Source organism: Hemibagrus wyckioides, linkage group LG18 (assembly GCF_019097595.1).
Source record: "Hemibagrus wyckioides isolate EC202008001 linkage group LG18, SWU_Hwy_1.0, whole genome shotgun sequence".
NCBI lineage: Eukaryota > Metazoa > Chordata > Actinopteri > Siluriformes > Bagridae > Hemibagrus > Hemibagrus wyckioides.
Genome location: NC_080727.1, coordinates 15,754,912 through 15,772,687, shown reverse-complemented (window position 1 = coordinate 15,772,687; position 17,776 = coordinate 15,754,912). Strand labels below are relative to the sequence as shown.

Below are 17,776 nucleotides of genomic sequence, written 5' to 3'. Positions count from 1 at the left end.
TGTGGACAGTGATCAAATGAAAAGGAAAGTCAGGGAAGCATGTTCGTGCTGGAATCCGTGCTGTGCACCAGTAGGCACAGTGTGCACTAAGGGGCCATTATAGAACAAAACTAAACCTTTTTTTGCAAATATTCCACATTAAAAATACTCTGCTCAGCCTTAAAGTTAAATCCACAATCCCTAATATTAAATAAGTCCCACCTCTGCCACCAAAACAGCTCTGATTCGTCAAGGCATGACCCCTGAAGGTATGCTGTGGAATCTGGCACCAAGACTATAGCAACAGATCTTGTAAGATGTGAGCTGAGGCTTTCATTGAACAGACTTATTTGTCCCAGCACTTACCACAGATGCTCAAGCAGATTGAGATATGGGGAAATTGAGGGACATGTTCCTCAAACCGTTCCTGAACAATGTGTGCAGTGTAGCAGGGATCATTATTCTGCGGTAAGAGGCCACACACAGGGAATACCATTGCCATGAAGAGGTTTACCTCGTCTTCATCACTGCTACTTAGGTGGAACATGTTAAAGTAAGAGCCACATGAATACCAGGACCGACTGTAACTTGATAATCAATTTTATTCACTTTAACTGTCAGTGGTTTCATGTTATGGCTGATCGTAAGAATTATAAATGCGTAAAAGATATCTTTAACAAACAAAAATTTGTTATATTTGGCAAATTCCTGAAGTGTAAAAGGTTAAATAATTAACCTTTGGATGAGGATTACTGAGTATTTTACTAGTACAGCACCCTAGACAGTGATTTATTACTTCGATATTAATTTTCCAGTGTATTTAGGGTGATAATTCAGTTTAATTTGGTTTTAACTTCATGTTACATACCATTTTTGTTCTTCAATGTCAAAAAAGATAACAGTATGTAATCCTGAAATTGTGGCTATTTCAAGCCGGTTAATAGGTTCCAGCTCTTCCTAATGATCCTTCTTCCTGATTTTTAATTTCAGTCACTTTCACTTCATTGCACCACAATGAGGAGCGAATGACGGGCTGCTGCTTTCTTTTAGTGACAGATGTTAAGTTCTTCATTGTATCCTATCTATATAATGTGTCTTAATTTCCAAGAGGATTTTGAATATATAATTTCCTTTGAATCCCAATTTATGGAAATAGCGGCACTCAGAGCTCCGTGTTCAGCCGTAATGGCAAGACATTTTGACAAGGAGTTATCGCTTTGTGCCTGATTTGCTGTCAAAACACAAATTTATGGGGACACTGGGACGTCGCCATCAAAGAAATGCTGCTATTTAACCAATTTTCTTTCTGCATCAGCACTCCAACCCTTATTCTCTTCCCTTCAAATTAATTCAAATAATTCCACACCGCTTTTCATAACACCCAGTGCTTTCAGATGTCTGTCACAGTGCCCATTTACTTTGTTAAAAAAAATGAATAAAGTGATTTTCAGTCATGCTTGAAGATTAAAGACAAATTAAGGAAAGATTTGCAGAGGCTGGGAAGGAAGTTATAAGGAAGTGAACTGTGACCATCGAGCAGCTAATAAAAGCTGCATGGATTCGTGGATACCCAAGTCTGCTCATGCCCTAATAATGCTATTTTAATGGTGAACATGATTATTGGCTTTGTCAAGAAATTAAACTTAATTGACATTTAACTTTGCAAAGAGACCAGCTTCAAAGTTTAATTAGTTCCCATTGGTGTTTATTGAGCCATCATGTGCTTCCCAATGTCTTTGTTAGCATCTGCTGTTTAAAAACCACTTTTACGTATCCCATATGGAATTCCTCTGATCAACTCTTCAAATCAAAGTTGATTAAACAAACAAGATCCATGAATTGACACAGATGTTTAATGACACCGGAAAAAACTGTTTACACTCAATCGTGAGTTTGTAGTTTGGCTGAAATCTGTCTGTTTCATCAGACAGAACCTTGTTCACAGTTTTAATTAAAGAATGGAGAAGCAGTGCTACTTAACCTGTAGATGGGAATTAAATAATAAGCAAGTATTAAAACATTATTTGTGCTGCTGTTATAGTGACAGGATGTGTGCTGTTACCATGGCAACATTGATTATTTTCCTACAATGGCACATCCCATGATAATTCCTCTTATATCTTATATCTTATATCAGAAAATTGTATAATTACTTTTATTCTTGCAGAATTTCCACATAACAAGTTAGCTTCTATCATTACTTATATTATATACAGTCCTTCCATTAACAATCTCTTTTTATCTGTCACTTGAAGCTTGTCATGAAAACATCATTTTACTTCTGACCCTTACTGAGCCCTGAGACACCGGAGAGTGCTTCCATAAAATGTAAATAAACTTCTCCTTACAGAAAACCAGCTATTCAGCTATTACACAGTTGTATATAATCTGTTTATGTAGATTGCCCGTCATTAAATTACCTCTGAATAAGCTGATACTATACAAACAATTAAGTAAAAGGACAAGCACATTAATATAAACCTGTGATTTGTAGCTGCACTACTGTCAGAGCTGCTGTAATAGAAGATTAATCCAATCAGAATTCAGAATTCAGCAGCGCTGTGGTACAAAGTGCCCAAATCATTGTCCCCGATACTGAGCAACAGCATTAAGTTAATTATTTCAGCCATTAATGTGCATCCCTGAGAAAAATAAATCCTCTTTCCTCCATGTGCTCATGCAAGATCACAGCCCAAAGAGAGAGGGAAGCGAGGTCATCATTACCACCGAGGGAGTACGGTCAATCAGGCTTTCTTGGATTATCTCAACCGCGGATTGATGTGGCATTGTTGGGAGCAGCGCTAAGCCACCTAATATCAATTATTTCCTAATGCTTCTTTTCTATACTAATCAACTCACCGAAAGTCGGGGAAAAGCTGATAAGTAACTCAGGCTGGCATAGTTAGCATTGTATACCCCTTTTTTTATCAACCCTGAGACACTATGCATGTGTGTGCTAAATGCTATCGGAGTGAATTAGCATGCAGTGTACAGCAGCAGTGGCACTGACCATCTGGTCCGTCTGGACTCAGGGCTGAAATTAAGTGAGATTTTCTGTGTCAGTGGGATCCAGCAAAATAAAGTAATCAGTAACACCATCCATCTATCCATCCATCCATCATTATCTCCTTTGGTAACTTTGTACAGGCATGGAGGATGCTGGGCCTGAATTTTCTGCGCTATTCATGCATTCTGGATGTAGATGCAGCTTGGTGGTAGGCACACCCCTGCAGCTAGCTGATTATCGCTTCTCATAGCTGTTTTCTTTAGTGTTGAGGTTTGGCACTGTTTTGCCAGGGGCTTTGCAGCATCCTCAAATAGCTCCACACGAGCTTAGCTTAGCCCGAGAGCAAAGAATCAATAAAAGACCATTCCACCTTCAGGCTCAGCTGAAGACAGGTGATCGTTTCAACAAGAGCGAATCCAGCCTCACACCGGGTCTACCGTTCAAGCAAAATGCACCGACCCCCTGCAGGGATCATGGCGGTCCATGCCACGGGCATTCTCAGCTGCACTATTACCTAGCCATTGATCTCTTTCTTGCTGGGTCTCACACAGCAACATCTGCTGCCATTTGCCATCTGAGAAACCGATAGCAAAGTGCAAGCAGGGAGGAAATTGATCACTTATTTCTCTAATAGCATGGAGAAATCGAAGGGGACGTTTAACTCTGGTTGAGGCCATCACACAGACTGGTTCGGCTAAATTCTTCTGAGTGGCCACAGGGATAATAGTGGTGCTGTGTTACAACTCCAGCATCATGACATGATATGAGACTTTTCCTCCCTATGACTTGACTAATTCTCCACAATGACCTCAAATCATCAGGGGTCAAACTTAATAGTCATATTGTACTATTATTTATATTTATCGACACAGACGCCTGTAATGAACATAGAAAATTCCTTTACAAATCTAGCAAATACAAAACTGAGAACACTACAACTCTGATATGGAGTGAATGGAGCAAATGCTGCTGGACTCTCACAATCAAGGCTTTTGGAAACATAGACCTCTGGCTTATGGAATATAGACCTATAGAATATATATAGTCAGAAAGGATTGTGAGGTATTAGGATCTAGGAAACACAGGGTCTGGGGAATATAGTGCTTTTTGAACACTGGCTCAGAAAAAACACTTCTGGAAATATCTTGGAACATACGGCTGTGGGAATGATTAAAAGATAGGGATCTCAGAATAGGGTTAAGGTTAAGGTGCTGGGAATATAATACTTTGGGAAAAGATGTCTCTTTAAACAGATGTGTGGGAAACAGGCTGCTGGGAATAAGGCTCTATCACAATAGGGCTTTGGAGTGTGGCTATGAGAGCATGTGGCCATGGGTAAATAAAGCTCTGGGAATATAAACCCCTTGAAACATGGCTCTGACAATACGGGTCCCTGAAAGTAATGGCCTAGAAAACATAGGACTCTATAAGTATTTGAAGTCTTAGGGTTCGAGGAAATAGAACCTTAGAAATATAGTGTCTTGGAGATATAGGGCACTGGGTCTTGAAGATACATGGTCATGGCTATAAAGAACTCAGGAAACATAGTGCTTGGTGTACATGGGGTTCTGGAAACAGACCTCTGGAAATTTTAGCCCCTGAATATGTAGGTTTCTAGAAATTTAGCACCACTGGAGAACCCAGAAATTACAGGGCTCTTAGTATTTGAAACATGAAAATACAGGGTCCTGAGAATAATTGGTCCATAGGAATATAGTGTTCAGGTAGTGTAGAACCTGGGAATATAATACCTTGGAATATGGAGCCTTGTAATAGAAGATGGTATTATGTTCTTCAAGATGTTTCAGATTCTCTATGTTTAAGATATAGAACATGATGTCCTGAAAATGTAGGGTCCTGAGAATACAATATTGGGCAAAGAAATGTAAGAGCAAAATACAGCCTGGGAATATAGGGCCTGGCTCTGATAATACAGATGATATACATCCTTGAATATATATATAGGATGCTGGAGTCACACATCCTGTGGACTCTTCGAGCTCCTCCTTTCCCATAAACTTCTTTCCAGCTAGAATCATACAATGTAGAAATTTTTTTGTACATTAAATACTTAAAGATCTTTACAGCAACCTACATTTTTCCAGCTAAGGAAATTGAATATAATGTCTTTAATAAACATTCAAAAACGTACGTGTCAGACGGATAATTCTATTAACTCGTTTATGAGTCTCTGTGAATGCCACCTTAGTGAACGCATGTAATATCAGATTTTTATTGGCTTTTATTGCTTCTCTCATTGCCAAGTTACTTTGGCAATCTGGCTAGAAATTTTCTTCCAGGGCTTGAAATTTCTGTCGTGACATGACTGCCACCTCCAGATATAACCAATGTTGCTGTATACTTCATGTATACCTGAAATTTAGACATGAAATGGTGGTGTATTTGTACACACTTCTAGACGAAAACACAAATAAAGGCTTGCCTTGCAACACTGCAGGGGGTTTAAGACACTATATGAGGTCATGCTGAGAAGAAGTCCAAAAATGTTCTGTTTCTCAACTGCCCTGTTCACCTGCCATTAGCATACGTAGCGATCAGCGCTAAATACAGATGTGAAGTATGTCTGGAAAACGCATTTTGATCCAATCACTAAAACCACATGGAACTGGTTGTCTGGGATGCTTAAGCCACATGACATTTGTATTGTCATTCATTCGTTTATTCATTCATCTATCCCTCATCTTCCTAGTCTATCTGGTTGTCTGGGATACATAAAGCCACATGTCATTTACAATGACATTCATTCATTTCTCTTCATTCATTCATTCATTCATTCATTCATTCATTCGTTCATCCATTTGTTCATCTTCAGTATGAATTTCATCCTGTTGGTTCTGATGGATTCGGAGACTATCCTAGTCTATCTCACTGAACTTGAGACAGAAATACAGCCAGTCCATTGCAGTTTGTGCAGGTGAAATCCGATTTTTATTTGCCAAAGTCAGGGCGCGTGTCTGAAACTTTTCTATATTCCGCATGCTTGTGAGAGGCTCTCGTGAACACCCCTGATGAAATGCCACATCGCTGGAGTGGCGCCTCCCGGTGAGGGATAATGAATACACACGCTATTTTAGATGAGTGTTAGAGTGATATGCTGGAGCTCCAACACCCAGGGGAAGAAATAGAGACAGGCACAGGGGGGGATAAGGAGTGAGACAGGGAGATGTGAGATGCTGGAGGTAATGAGGGAGCATGTGGAAAAGCCAATCGATCACTGGAGCTCTGTGGCAGAGCGGAGGATGCTAGGCCCGCCGCATACAATAACCTTCTCATGTCTGCATCTTAATCTCACAGAATCTGCACTAGCACGTGCTTTTTTCTTCTTCCAGGGTGAAACATCTCTCACTTACACACTCATACTCACTCGATCTATCTATCTATCTATCTATCTATCTATCTATCTATCTATCTATCTATCTATCTATCTATCTATCTATTTATCTATCTATAATATAAAGTGGAAAATAAAGGGTTTAGGGCCTTGCTCAGGGGCCCAGAAGTGGCAATTTGGTGGACCTGGGATTTGAACAACCATCTGATCAGCAGCCCAACACCTTAACCACTAAGCTACCACATCCCCATCGATTAGAAAGCTATTTAGGCTCCTGTCAGCCTTTTTTTATAATTAGTTTATGTGGTAAATTTAGCATTGACTGCAAAAAAAAAAAAATCAATGGCAGTTTTTTTTTAATTCATGAAAATAGACTTCTGAATGAATTTATTTGTCATTTTGTTCTTGCTGGTTTTGAGGTGAACAGGACTATATACTATATTTGAAATCAGTAGACAAAAATATACAGTATATCTGTTTATTAAAATAAACAAGACACTATTACTAATAAATATGACAGTAGAGAGCAGTTTGCTTCCTTTAAAGTACACAAAAAGGGTTTTTTTTTGCACATCAGAGGAGATGTATTTTAATCAGAGACATTGCTTATCTCATGGACTGAATGGATAATAGAAGGAATTAACTTGAAGGAATTAGCTATGAGCATAGCAGATGAGCACTTGGTTAGCTTAACCTTCAAACCATTAAAACATTTTCTTCATAAGACATGTCACTGAATTTTATAAATTATAAATTTTATTTTATAAATTATAAATGTATTAAAATTTCCTTTATTCTATGTGCACATTACAAATGGAGCATGAGATTAAAAAAAAAAATTATAATAAAATAATAATAATAATAATAATAATAAGGTGTGATGGCTCAAGTGCTAGTTTATATTTAAGCTGCTGAATGAAGAGAGAAGAAGCCATATTGTTAAATTTAAGCAAATCTGCTTAATGTGATTAATGTGAACATTATAACTAGCACAATTTATGCAGCTATATATTAGACTCCTGTTCGATTTTTTCAAAACTTGCTTTCCACTCATTCATATATCATCATTTAAGTTCATTTCATTTTTTAATTGCTTCTTGATTATTACAGCAGACAGTAAAGGAATAAAACACTACTTCCTTCATCGGTATTTGCGAGTGTTCTTGTTTTAAGGTGGTGGTCTCGACAATATCAGAAATGCTGTCCTGTCTGTCTCAATTGTGTGTACGCTAGAAAAATTCTGGAAACTGTGGAAGCATGAAAATCAAGCACCTAGGCATGCAGAAAACCATTCATGAAATTTACTCACTACGAAATACTCTATGGTCATCTGTTATAACAATGGAAGCAATTAGGAACAACAGCAAAAATGGTAGGCCACGCAAAATCACAGAATAGGGTCAGCGCATGCTGAGGCACACAGTGTACAGACGTCGCCAACTTTCTGCAGAGTCAATAGCTACAGACCTCCAAACTTTGTGTGGCCTTCAGATTAGCTCAAGAACAGTGTGTAGAGAGCTTCGTGGAATGGGTTTATCATGGCCGAGCAGCTGCATCCAAGCCTTACATCACCAAGTGCAATACAAAGAGTCGGATGCATGTGATGTCAAGCACGCTGCAACTGGACTCTAGAGCAGCGGAGACATGTTCTGTGGAGTGACCAATCACGCTTCTCTATCTGGCAATCCGATGGACAAGTCTGGGTTTGGTGGTTGCCAGGAAAATGGTACTTGCCTGACTGCATTGTGCCAAGTATAAAGTTTGGTGGAGGGGGGATTATGGTGTAGGGTTGTTTTTCAGGGGTTGGGCTTGGCCCCTTAGTTCCAGTGAAAGGAACTTTAAATGCTTCAGCATACCAAGACATTCTGGAAATATTTATGCTCCCAACTTTGTGGGAACAGTTTGGGGATGACCCCCTTCCTGTTCCAACATGACCGCACACCAGTGCACAAAGCAAGGTCCATAAAGACATGGATGAGTGAGTTTGGTGTGGAGGAACTTGACTGGCCTGCACAGAGTCCTGACCTCAACCTGATAGAACACCTTTGGGATGAATTAGAGCAGAGACTGTGAGCCAGGCCTTCTCGTTTAACATCAGTGCCTGACCTCACAAATGCGCTTCAAGAGGAATGGTCAAAAATTCCCAAAAAAACACATTCCTAAACCTTGTGGAAAGCCTTCCCAGAAGAGTTGAAGCTGTTATAGCCGCAAAGGGCGGGACAACTCCATATTAAGAATGGAATGCCATTAAAGTTCATGTGCATGTAAAGGCAGACGTCCCAAAACTTTTGGCAATATAGTGTATATATCTAATATACATAAAAGTCACCTTGCCTTGATATTATCTTTTTCTTTATCTTTTTCTTTAGTGGCTATCCCATTGCTGATGTAACTATGCAAAATTCCCTGCTGTGGGACGAATAAAGGATTATCATTTCTTATCTTTTATCTTATTTTCCTGAACTGTTCTTATCTTATTTTAATGAACACTGCGCTCACAAAGCATGATGTTTAAACAAAGCTTATACAAGTCATTTAAAATCGTTCAGAAGTCAGATAAAACAATTTAAACAACAAGACCAACCCTCTGCTCATGCTGACAAATGACAAAGCACTAGAGAATTTATCTGCTGCTCTGCATGGCTATTTATTTCCCTCTTACACCAGTGCAGTAAATAAAGCAGCCATAATGATCAGAAGTCAATAACTTGTTTAGAGCATGGCTGCTTCATGATGCTGAACCACACAGACCTTTAACAGGACATAGATTTCCTGATAGAAATAAATAAATAAACGTCAATGTAAATGAAAACAAAATTAAACACGATCAGTGTCTTTAAAAGTAATCGTTATCTGAGACATGTTTACATCTGCAAACATAATGTGGCTAATGTTCGGTAACCCTGTTCGGTCCTCCAACTCCCATCATGCATTGGGAGAGCACTTCCCAGAACTCTCACACACACGTACGCACACACACAATCACTCTCTCTCTTTCTCTCTCCCTTTATAAGACCATTTGCATCTGTCTCAGCCTCCATCTTGTGACAGCTACCAGTTCATCCCAAACGACATGCATATCAATCTTAATCTATCTAACTTACATGCTGATCTCCAACACTGTCCAAGATTTATTTTGTAATGAAATTCTGAGTTGGCTGTTTTTGGATAAGCTTCTTTCATCGTGTTGGTCAATTTTCACTTGCAGAACGATTTCAGTTTGAAATGCATTAGTGGAGAGTGAGAGACAGAGGAAGTGCTGCATCTTAATCAGCAGACTGCCAGCAATCTGAGGACATCGGACACAGACAAGCAGGCTTGTTGTTATAGTAAAGTAATTAACGACAGGCTGGTGAGATGAAGTTGAGATTTTGTTAAACTGATTATTTTCTTTCAACAGCACATCCCCAAATAGGTTTGTTCCTATTTTATCAATAGACTTTGCCAACAATTGTTTTTTTCTTTATTGAACGCACAGCATTATGCATTTAATCATTAATTAGTAAAACATCTGAAAAACAAGTTAGAACTTAAGTTATAACCTCAGCAGCCTCTCTGTCTTAATAAGACAAAAAAGCAGCTTGTCATGTACCCGAGAAACTGCGAAGCATCAACTCCTGTCCTGAAGTCTTTCCTATTTTAGAAAATCTAAAGTTACAGCTTTACCTCTGACTTACAAAAACAACTGAAACTGGAGAATCCGCAAATAAAAAAAATAAAAAAATTCACCATACCCAAAGATATCAACATGCAACTCTGCATGCGCAGCTGCTGTGAATGAGTTACTACAGAAACAGCTATGTATTAAAAGCTGTGGTTTGCAGCTGCACTACTGTCAGCGCTGCTGTTACAGAAAATTAATCCAACACCTTCTGAGCAAACAGAATCCCGAATCCAGCGATGCTGAGGCATAAATCCGATTAGCGCATCCCCCTTTTTTTTTTGTACCAGGAGACTGAGGTGATCTCCGTCTGCACTTGTCCCCCGGCTCGTCTGGCTCTCTGGAACAGATGCTGTTCGTCATGGAGAGACATGGTGGGTGATTTGAGCCTATCAATGGACTCATGAATAAATCAAGCAGAGACACAGAGGACGGGCACATTGCTTTCTCTCAGTTGAAGGACTTTACTCCACGGATCCCGTGCCCACAAGCAGAAATTACATTTCGACCAATGAAACAGTAAGTATTATATCATTACCCTGATGTGTATTATTTGGATTAGCATCAGGACAAATGTATTTTCACTAACAAGCATTTATGTGGGGCCCAAAGGTCTGGGACCACATTAAAAATCTGTTGGAATGAAACAGCAGAAAATTTACAAATATTTAAAAGTACAATATAATGGATATTTAAATAAAAGCAAATGTGAGATGTTAATTCCCTTGTAAAAAAAAAAAAAAAAAGGTCAGATTTTCCTCATGCCTAATTTCTTCGAGTGAAGCGTGTGATCCGAAGACACTCTGATGAATTTGATCTAAAATGGATCATAAGGTTTTTTGCACCAACTTGTGGAGTCCGTGCCAGCTCGAGTACACACTGTCATTTAAGCAGAAAGGGGACGTGGCAAATATTAAGACTAAGTCCTGTAAATATTTCAGAGATTCTGCTTTTCACTCATTATTGTTAATAATATATTTTCCCTTAAAATCACCCCCCTACAGCGCCTCCTTAGACCCATCCCTGATCTCTCACACCTAATTCCCATCTCTGAGGCAGCTCTGCCCCACCACACAACATCCACACTTGCAGGAAGCACAAGCTCGCCTCAGGGCACGATTGGCTAGTGTCACTGTGATTGATAGGGGACGGAGAGTGCCACCCCTCTCTCTCTGACAGCATGACCAGTTTTGGTCTATCTAGACATTATCTGGATTTGAACTCCTGACCTGCAGATGACAGGGCAAGCGCTTTTCTGTTGCAGCACTCTGGAGCTCAGAGTAATATCATTTATAATGAAAATTGTTGAAAAAAGAAAGCAAAATTGTAGGATTTTCACAAAAGATCCCAGACTTCTGGACCCCACTTTAGGTTAGATAGCAAACATGAGGTAAAATACGATTCCACTGTAGTAGACCTTTTAGAAAAGGATCAGAATTTATTTGTCAATGATTCGAAGCTAATCTTAATGGAAGCAGTGATTAGCTGTCTCCTTCAACTATAACTCGCCTATATTCAGCCACATTTACACACAACAGTGCTTAACTAATTTTAGGAATAAACCAGAGGTGCTCTTACATAGATACATTGATTTTTTTTACATCTTAACAACTAACGCTCTCTGAACTTTTAATCATATTTTAGTACTTCAGACTAGTCTGGATGCTGCCCGACTGTCAAACTTTCCTGATTGTCTTTTATCATTTCAGAATAAGATCAACAGAACTGAATAAAACATAAGCGACTGAACATCCTGACTGGACTTCCGTACAAACGCAAGCATTGTGTCATGTATATATCTTATAAAGAGAAGCCATGAATAAGGTAATCATTATCTCATTACATTTAGCATCCGAAAGTCTGTCTATTTTAATAAAATTACTCTTGGCTTCAGGTCAATTACCTTCTCAATCATGAAGAGGACTTTCTGCTCAATTAGCCAAATTAGAGATAATCAAAATGTACTCTGAAGAGTGCGGCCGTGGTTTCAGCTGATTCACATCTTTTAGCCTCTGATGCACTAAAAATGGAGGCACTAAAAAAATACCAAGTTCCTCAGAACAAGGAAAAAAAAAAAAAAAGCGAAACAACAACAGAAAAAAAAAACAAGTAGAAAATGATTTTTCTCCATCAAACTAGAAAAAATGCTAAAAAACTACTGATTTCAAACTGCTAACAATATATTTTTGGTATATTTTTTTTTTTTTATAATAAAACAAGTTTTGTCAGATGTGATCAGTGTTGAATGGTAGAGTGCTTTAATATAAATATATTTTAATTTAAAATAGACTTCAATGTAAAAAAAAAATCTTTTGTAAATATAATTTCTGATAATATAATTTATTCATGTTTGGGTGAAAGAGTTATGTATAAGAATGAATGTAATAAATGAGTTAATGAATAAATGTGGGGGTTTTTGCGTACATGATATTTATCTCTTCTCAGTATTCACATTTTCTGGTACAGTGTCATAGGTGAAGGTCGATGAGCCAAGTGCATGAATAAACAATAATGTTCCACTTTTATACAGTTTTAAATCATGCTCGTCCTTCAACAAGATGAAGCAGGTGGTTAAGATGTAAAGTTATTGTCGTGAGAATGTACTTCTTCAGTTAAGAGTTCATTTTCAGCCACAGAGAACTGAATATGAGCACCACGGACAACACTGACTCTGTGATGGTGACGTTCACCCTGTTATTAATCATCTATATAGAGTCAGGTCTCACAGTGTATACTTTAAGGTTCTCAGATTCACATCTGAGACCATGAACCGCCTCCCTTGTATTCCCATTAATGTTTGTGAATGTTTCAAATTTCCCATGTTAAGTCCAGATGTGAATGGTCTGACGGTATAATATAAAGTTGTACTAAGACACGCCCACTCATATTTAGTCTGAACTCTTTGGCTATAAGAGAAGCTGAACTCACCATGGCGAGTGGGACAATGCCCCCCAGATCGTGAGCCGCGAGTCGGATGAGGGTGGGGATTTCTTCGGAGAAGGTGCGGCTCATGGGATACTCCACCTGCCACGTGACTGAACGAGTGCCCAGAGGATCCACCAGGCCATTCACCTCCAAATCCACCTGCAGGACCTTCTGAAGCCCCGCCTCCATCCTGCCACAGAGCCAAACAGAAAGTAGGCTGAGTTAAAAGGTTTCATTTTAAAGCAAAATAAAAATAAAATTAATTTCCATGAATGTTTGGTGTGAAACGTTTTTCTGGTTCTTAATGTCTGCTCTGGTGCTAATGTGGCTAACAAGTAATGGACGCAGTTTAGCATGGTGCACACTGTGGTGTAAAATGGTGATTAATGCTTCCTGTATTTCACAGTTCTGGGCAAAACTATTTCACTTTTGTAGGCCCTCAATAAATGAAAATAAAAACATAAATCCAGTCCACATATAAACAATTTCAATTTTATTTTCTCCCATTATTTGCAGATAAAACGATATGCAGAAAGCGATTACACACGCTGATAGAGTGAGAATAAACAGTAATAAACCTGTTCAAATACAGAAAAAATGCATCCGATTTTTCTTTTTATTTTAAGCAATCTGATTTTAATCTGAGTCCGAACTTCATCATTGCAGAAAATCACTTGGGAATATTTATATATACGACTGTGTGTGTGTGTGTGTGTGTGTGTGTGTGTGGGTGTGGGTGTGTGTGTGTTCTGTTTAGGTCAAGAGCAATATTCACTCCCATTATTCCAGCTGCATAAAAAACACATTGAAGTAGCAACAGTGGAAAAAAAAAAAGCAATTTACTTTTGTTCTAGCACCTCTGCGCTTTTCTCTGAAAAAAAAAAGCTTTCTGAAGCCGAGCATAACGTTTTCTGCACTGATTGCAATGCAAACAAAGCTGCAAAGACAATGAATAAAAGCAAACTCATTCCACTGGCCGTGGCTGAGGTTTGATCAGCCCGGGTGCTTTTATTTTATTTATTTCTTTTCCATAGCTCTGTTAAAACAAAGCCACATCCGGAATATTCAGGAAATAACAAAGGGCAAATGTGGAATATTGAATTGCAATTCACAAGTGCTAGCACACGCAAAGTGTTCTTTTTATGCATCGCTGAAGTTTAATCAGACTTCTACAGTCCTGCCTGTAGCACCATTTTCAGTACTGTTCTACACGCACACACAGACTCACACACACACACAACCTTGGAGAAACCTGTCAGCCATGTAGCACTTTTCCATTAACACAGTAAGAGTCAGTTTTCAACCGAACACTGCTGACCTGAAAAATGATGATGACAGAAGGAATAAGGATCCAGGGTCATTTGCTAGTGAAATAAAAAATTGAAGCAAAGTTTGAAAATCTTTATTTAAAAAAAAACAGGTAATGAAAGATAGCGTAGTAAGAATGCGACTCTTCACCTGGGGGTCTCAGGCAAATGTTGATTTTGTGTAGAAAAGTAGAGAAAATACTCACCTGGCAACATGGTATAAATAATAAACCGATGATTGGAAGAAGTCACATTGGAGTCTTCACAGCTGAACTGCTGATTAGACATGGAGTGATTTCATGTCACGAGGAAGAGCAAGTATGGAACCAGACCTCAAGTCTGATAGTTTGTGTTTCTTTCCTCAGCTCGACTCATGATGGGATATCCTGCATCCTTAATCCAAACCCAACATCCCACTAATCACTAGTCCAAAACGCTGAAGGTGTTATCAATCTTTATCAAGATGAGTGGTAGCTCAAGTGGTTAAGCCTCTGGGTTGTTGACCAGAAGATCGGGGTTCAAGCTGCCACTGCTGGGCCTTTGACCAAGGCCCCCAACCCACCCTGCTCTAGGGGTGCTGCATCATGGCTGACCCTGCGCTCTGACCCCAACCCCCAAGGATGGGAAAGAATTTCACTCTGCCATAATGTATTTGTGACAAATAAAGACAATTTAACTTAATCTTTTAGGGGTGGGGGGTTGTTGCATTCACAAAAATGTGAAATCATTTTATCATGAGAAGCACGAAAGCGAAATTGCTAATTTTAAAGTCTACACAAATGAGACAAATAGCTAACACCAATAAGGCATGTATGTCTCGATAATTCTGGCTGTCAGTAGAAACTGGATTTTAAATGCATTTCCAAAAGGTTTATTCCTTTCATTCCATGTGACAGGGATTGACTCATAAACAGTCAGCTGTTCATATTTTATAATTACAATTTATAATCACTTTCTCTTAGTTGATAAGAAAAAAATGCAGCATGACACCACAAAGTGTCAAAATACTTTTCCTTCTCATGCCAAGAATCCACTCATGTGCTCGCTCCACCATGTCAGGCCCTCTGAATGAGCTGTTACGCTACAAACGATAACGTATTGAATGAAGGCTTTAACATAAACCTGAGATTTACAGCTGCACCACTGTCAGAGCTGCTGGTATCGAAAATTAATCAACACATGCGGTCATGTAATAGAGGTTGAGATGGATGTAGATGCAGTTCAGCATTTGATTAAAGGAGCCGAAAAATCCAAACTAGAGGCTAGATCCCGGTCAGGTGATATACAATCAGAGCAAACTGCATCAGCGCAAAACACAAAAGCAGGAAACTTGTAGGTGACCAAGACAGCAAGACAGGAAGGGAAGAGCTCGGGACAAACAGGAGGCTTATAATACTTCACACAGAACACAAAAACATGAAGGTTTAATTATGCAAACTATTCAAAACAGTAACACACACAGCAATGTAGACAAACATACAACAACCTGGAAGAGTGTGTCATAGTGCTGCAGGCTGTAATCCACCAATCAGAACTAAGAAGAGTGTCGAAAGATGTTGCATACCTTTAATCGACTTCGCTCCATTTATGGCTAAATGGAAATTAGGAAATCACCATTTAGGAAAGTCGGAATCAGGTCCCGCTGGCTTTTTGTACTCTAGGTTCTTGTTATAATTGCAGAAATGAATGCTGTGTCTTGTTAGGAGTGACATTTTGTTTTAATTAAGCCATGTTTGGATTAATTCCAGTCTCTCACGCACTCAGTAACTGATCATAGTTGTAAGAGATCTGGAACCTTTCTGGAAACACTGGGCATGTGGCAGGAAAACACCCCAAAATGAGACACCAGTCCATGACAGGACACACATTCACACCTAGGGGCAATTTATATTGCTCCATGTTTTTGGAAGGAACCCAAAGGAATCCCACACAAGTGCAGGGAGATCTCACATCAGTTACCTGAGCTCAGAATTAAAGCCAAGACCCTAGAGCTGTGAGACAACAACGCCACCCGCTGTGCCACTGTGCCACCCTTCATTCTACAGTGATTTCCTCATCGTGTCAATTCAATTAACTAGCTCCTAATTGGATCATGTTGCTTTTGGCAATTTAAGATTTTACAACTTTCATTTCTAATCAAAGCTTAATGAGATGCAGTTTAAATACAGCAAGCTTGATAAGCCTATAAACTAAGAAAACTAACTCCAGGCCTTTTCTGAGAAGGCTTCCACTCTGCAGTATAATGCAATGCCGGGCATCAGATTAGTGACACAAAGCTTTTGAAAAGTGCAAGAGGAGGCAGTGATGGAAAACTGCAGCGCGCTGAAAAATTATGGGCTTTTTCTTCAAGAGCACGTCGGTGAAATGATTCGGCTCTTGTGTCAAAGCTGCTACTCGAGCCTTTATCTGCGGGATGAATACAGCTGTGTGACTCTGAAATATGTGGAGAAGAAAAACTAAAAGAGCTTTATTCACTGAGCGCACTGTCAGCCTGAAACACATAAAACTCAGACGATAAAGAAACCCAGAGACAGGAGGGCAGGGGGAGGGGCATTAATATTTAAAGCAAACCTCCAATATTTTAACAAACGCAGCTCACTGAGGAATCGGAAACACAGACACTGTGCTATTTCCACACTTTTTCCCCCCTCTCACTCAATCAGGAATGGTGTGACAGAGAAGGAGAAGGAGGAAGAGAAAGAAAAAGGAAGGGAAAGGAACAAAAAGGTGTCGAGCGCGTGGGAGCTCGAGGGTGGATATTCTGATTTTCAGCTGCTTTAGCTGTGACAACAATGACGCATGAAAAGAATGGAATCAATTTGACTACAAAGGTGCTGTGGGTCGGGACGCTGCGCTCAGAGAGATCAAACACAGAGCAGCGCGAAGACGAGTAACAACCAAGGAGTTTCAGCTAAAACACTGAACTGTGCAGGAATTTTATTTCACTGTGTCTCTCTGCCTCTCTGTGTCTCTCTCTGTCTCCCTACCTCTCTTACTTTCCCTCTCGCTTCCTCTCTTCCTATTGGGTGAGGATGTGAGTGTCTGGGAGAGCATGTGGGTGTGTGTGTGGGTGGGTGGGTGTGTGGCAAAGCATGTCGGTGAGTGTGTGTGTGTGTGTGGGAGAGTGTGTAGGTGGCTGGGTGTGTGAGTGTGTGGGAAAGCATGTTGGTGAGTGTGTGTGGGAGAGTGTGTGGGTAAGTGTGTGAGTGAGTGTGTGGGTGAGTGTGTGGGAGAGCATGTGGGTGAGTGAATGGGTGAGTGTGTGGGTGAGTGTGTGGGTGAGTGTGTGGGAGAGTGAATGGGTGAGTGTGTGGGAAAGCATGTTGGTGAGTGTGTGTGAGTGAGTGTGTGTGTGTGAGTGTGTGGGAGAGCATGTTAGTCTGTGGGTGTGGGTGGGTGAGTGTGTGGGTGAGTGTGTGGGAGAGCATGTGGGTGAGTGTGTGGGTGGGTGAGTGTGTGGGAGAGCATGTGGGTGAGTGAATGGGGTCGTGAATGGGTGAGTGTGTGGGAAAGCATGTTGGTGAGTGTGTGGGTGTGGGTGTGGG

At 39.8% G+C, this 17,776-nt stretch overlaps 1 protein-coding gene across 1 annotated transcript in view; it reads right to left on the bottom strand.

Moving 5' to 3' along the window:
* Positions 1-17,776, bottom strand: part of si:dkey-112m2.1 (transmembrane protein 132D) — a 168,899-nt gene that overhangs the window by 24,778 nt on the left and 126,345 nt on the right. Inside the window, exon 4 of the mRNA XM_058414819.1 lies at positions 12,928-13,114. Within this exon, the coding sequence (XP_058270802.1) occupies positions 12,928-13,114 (187 nt within the window). The remainder of the gene's footprint in view (positions 1-12,927; positions 13,115-17,776) is intronic.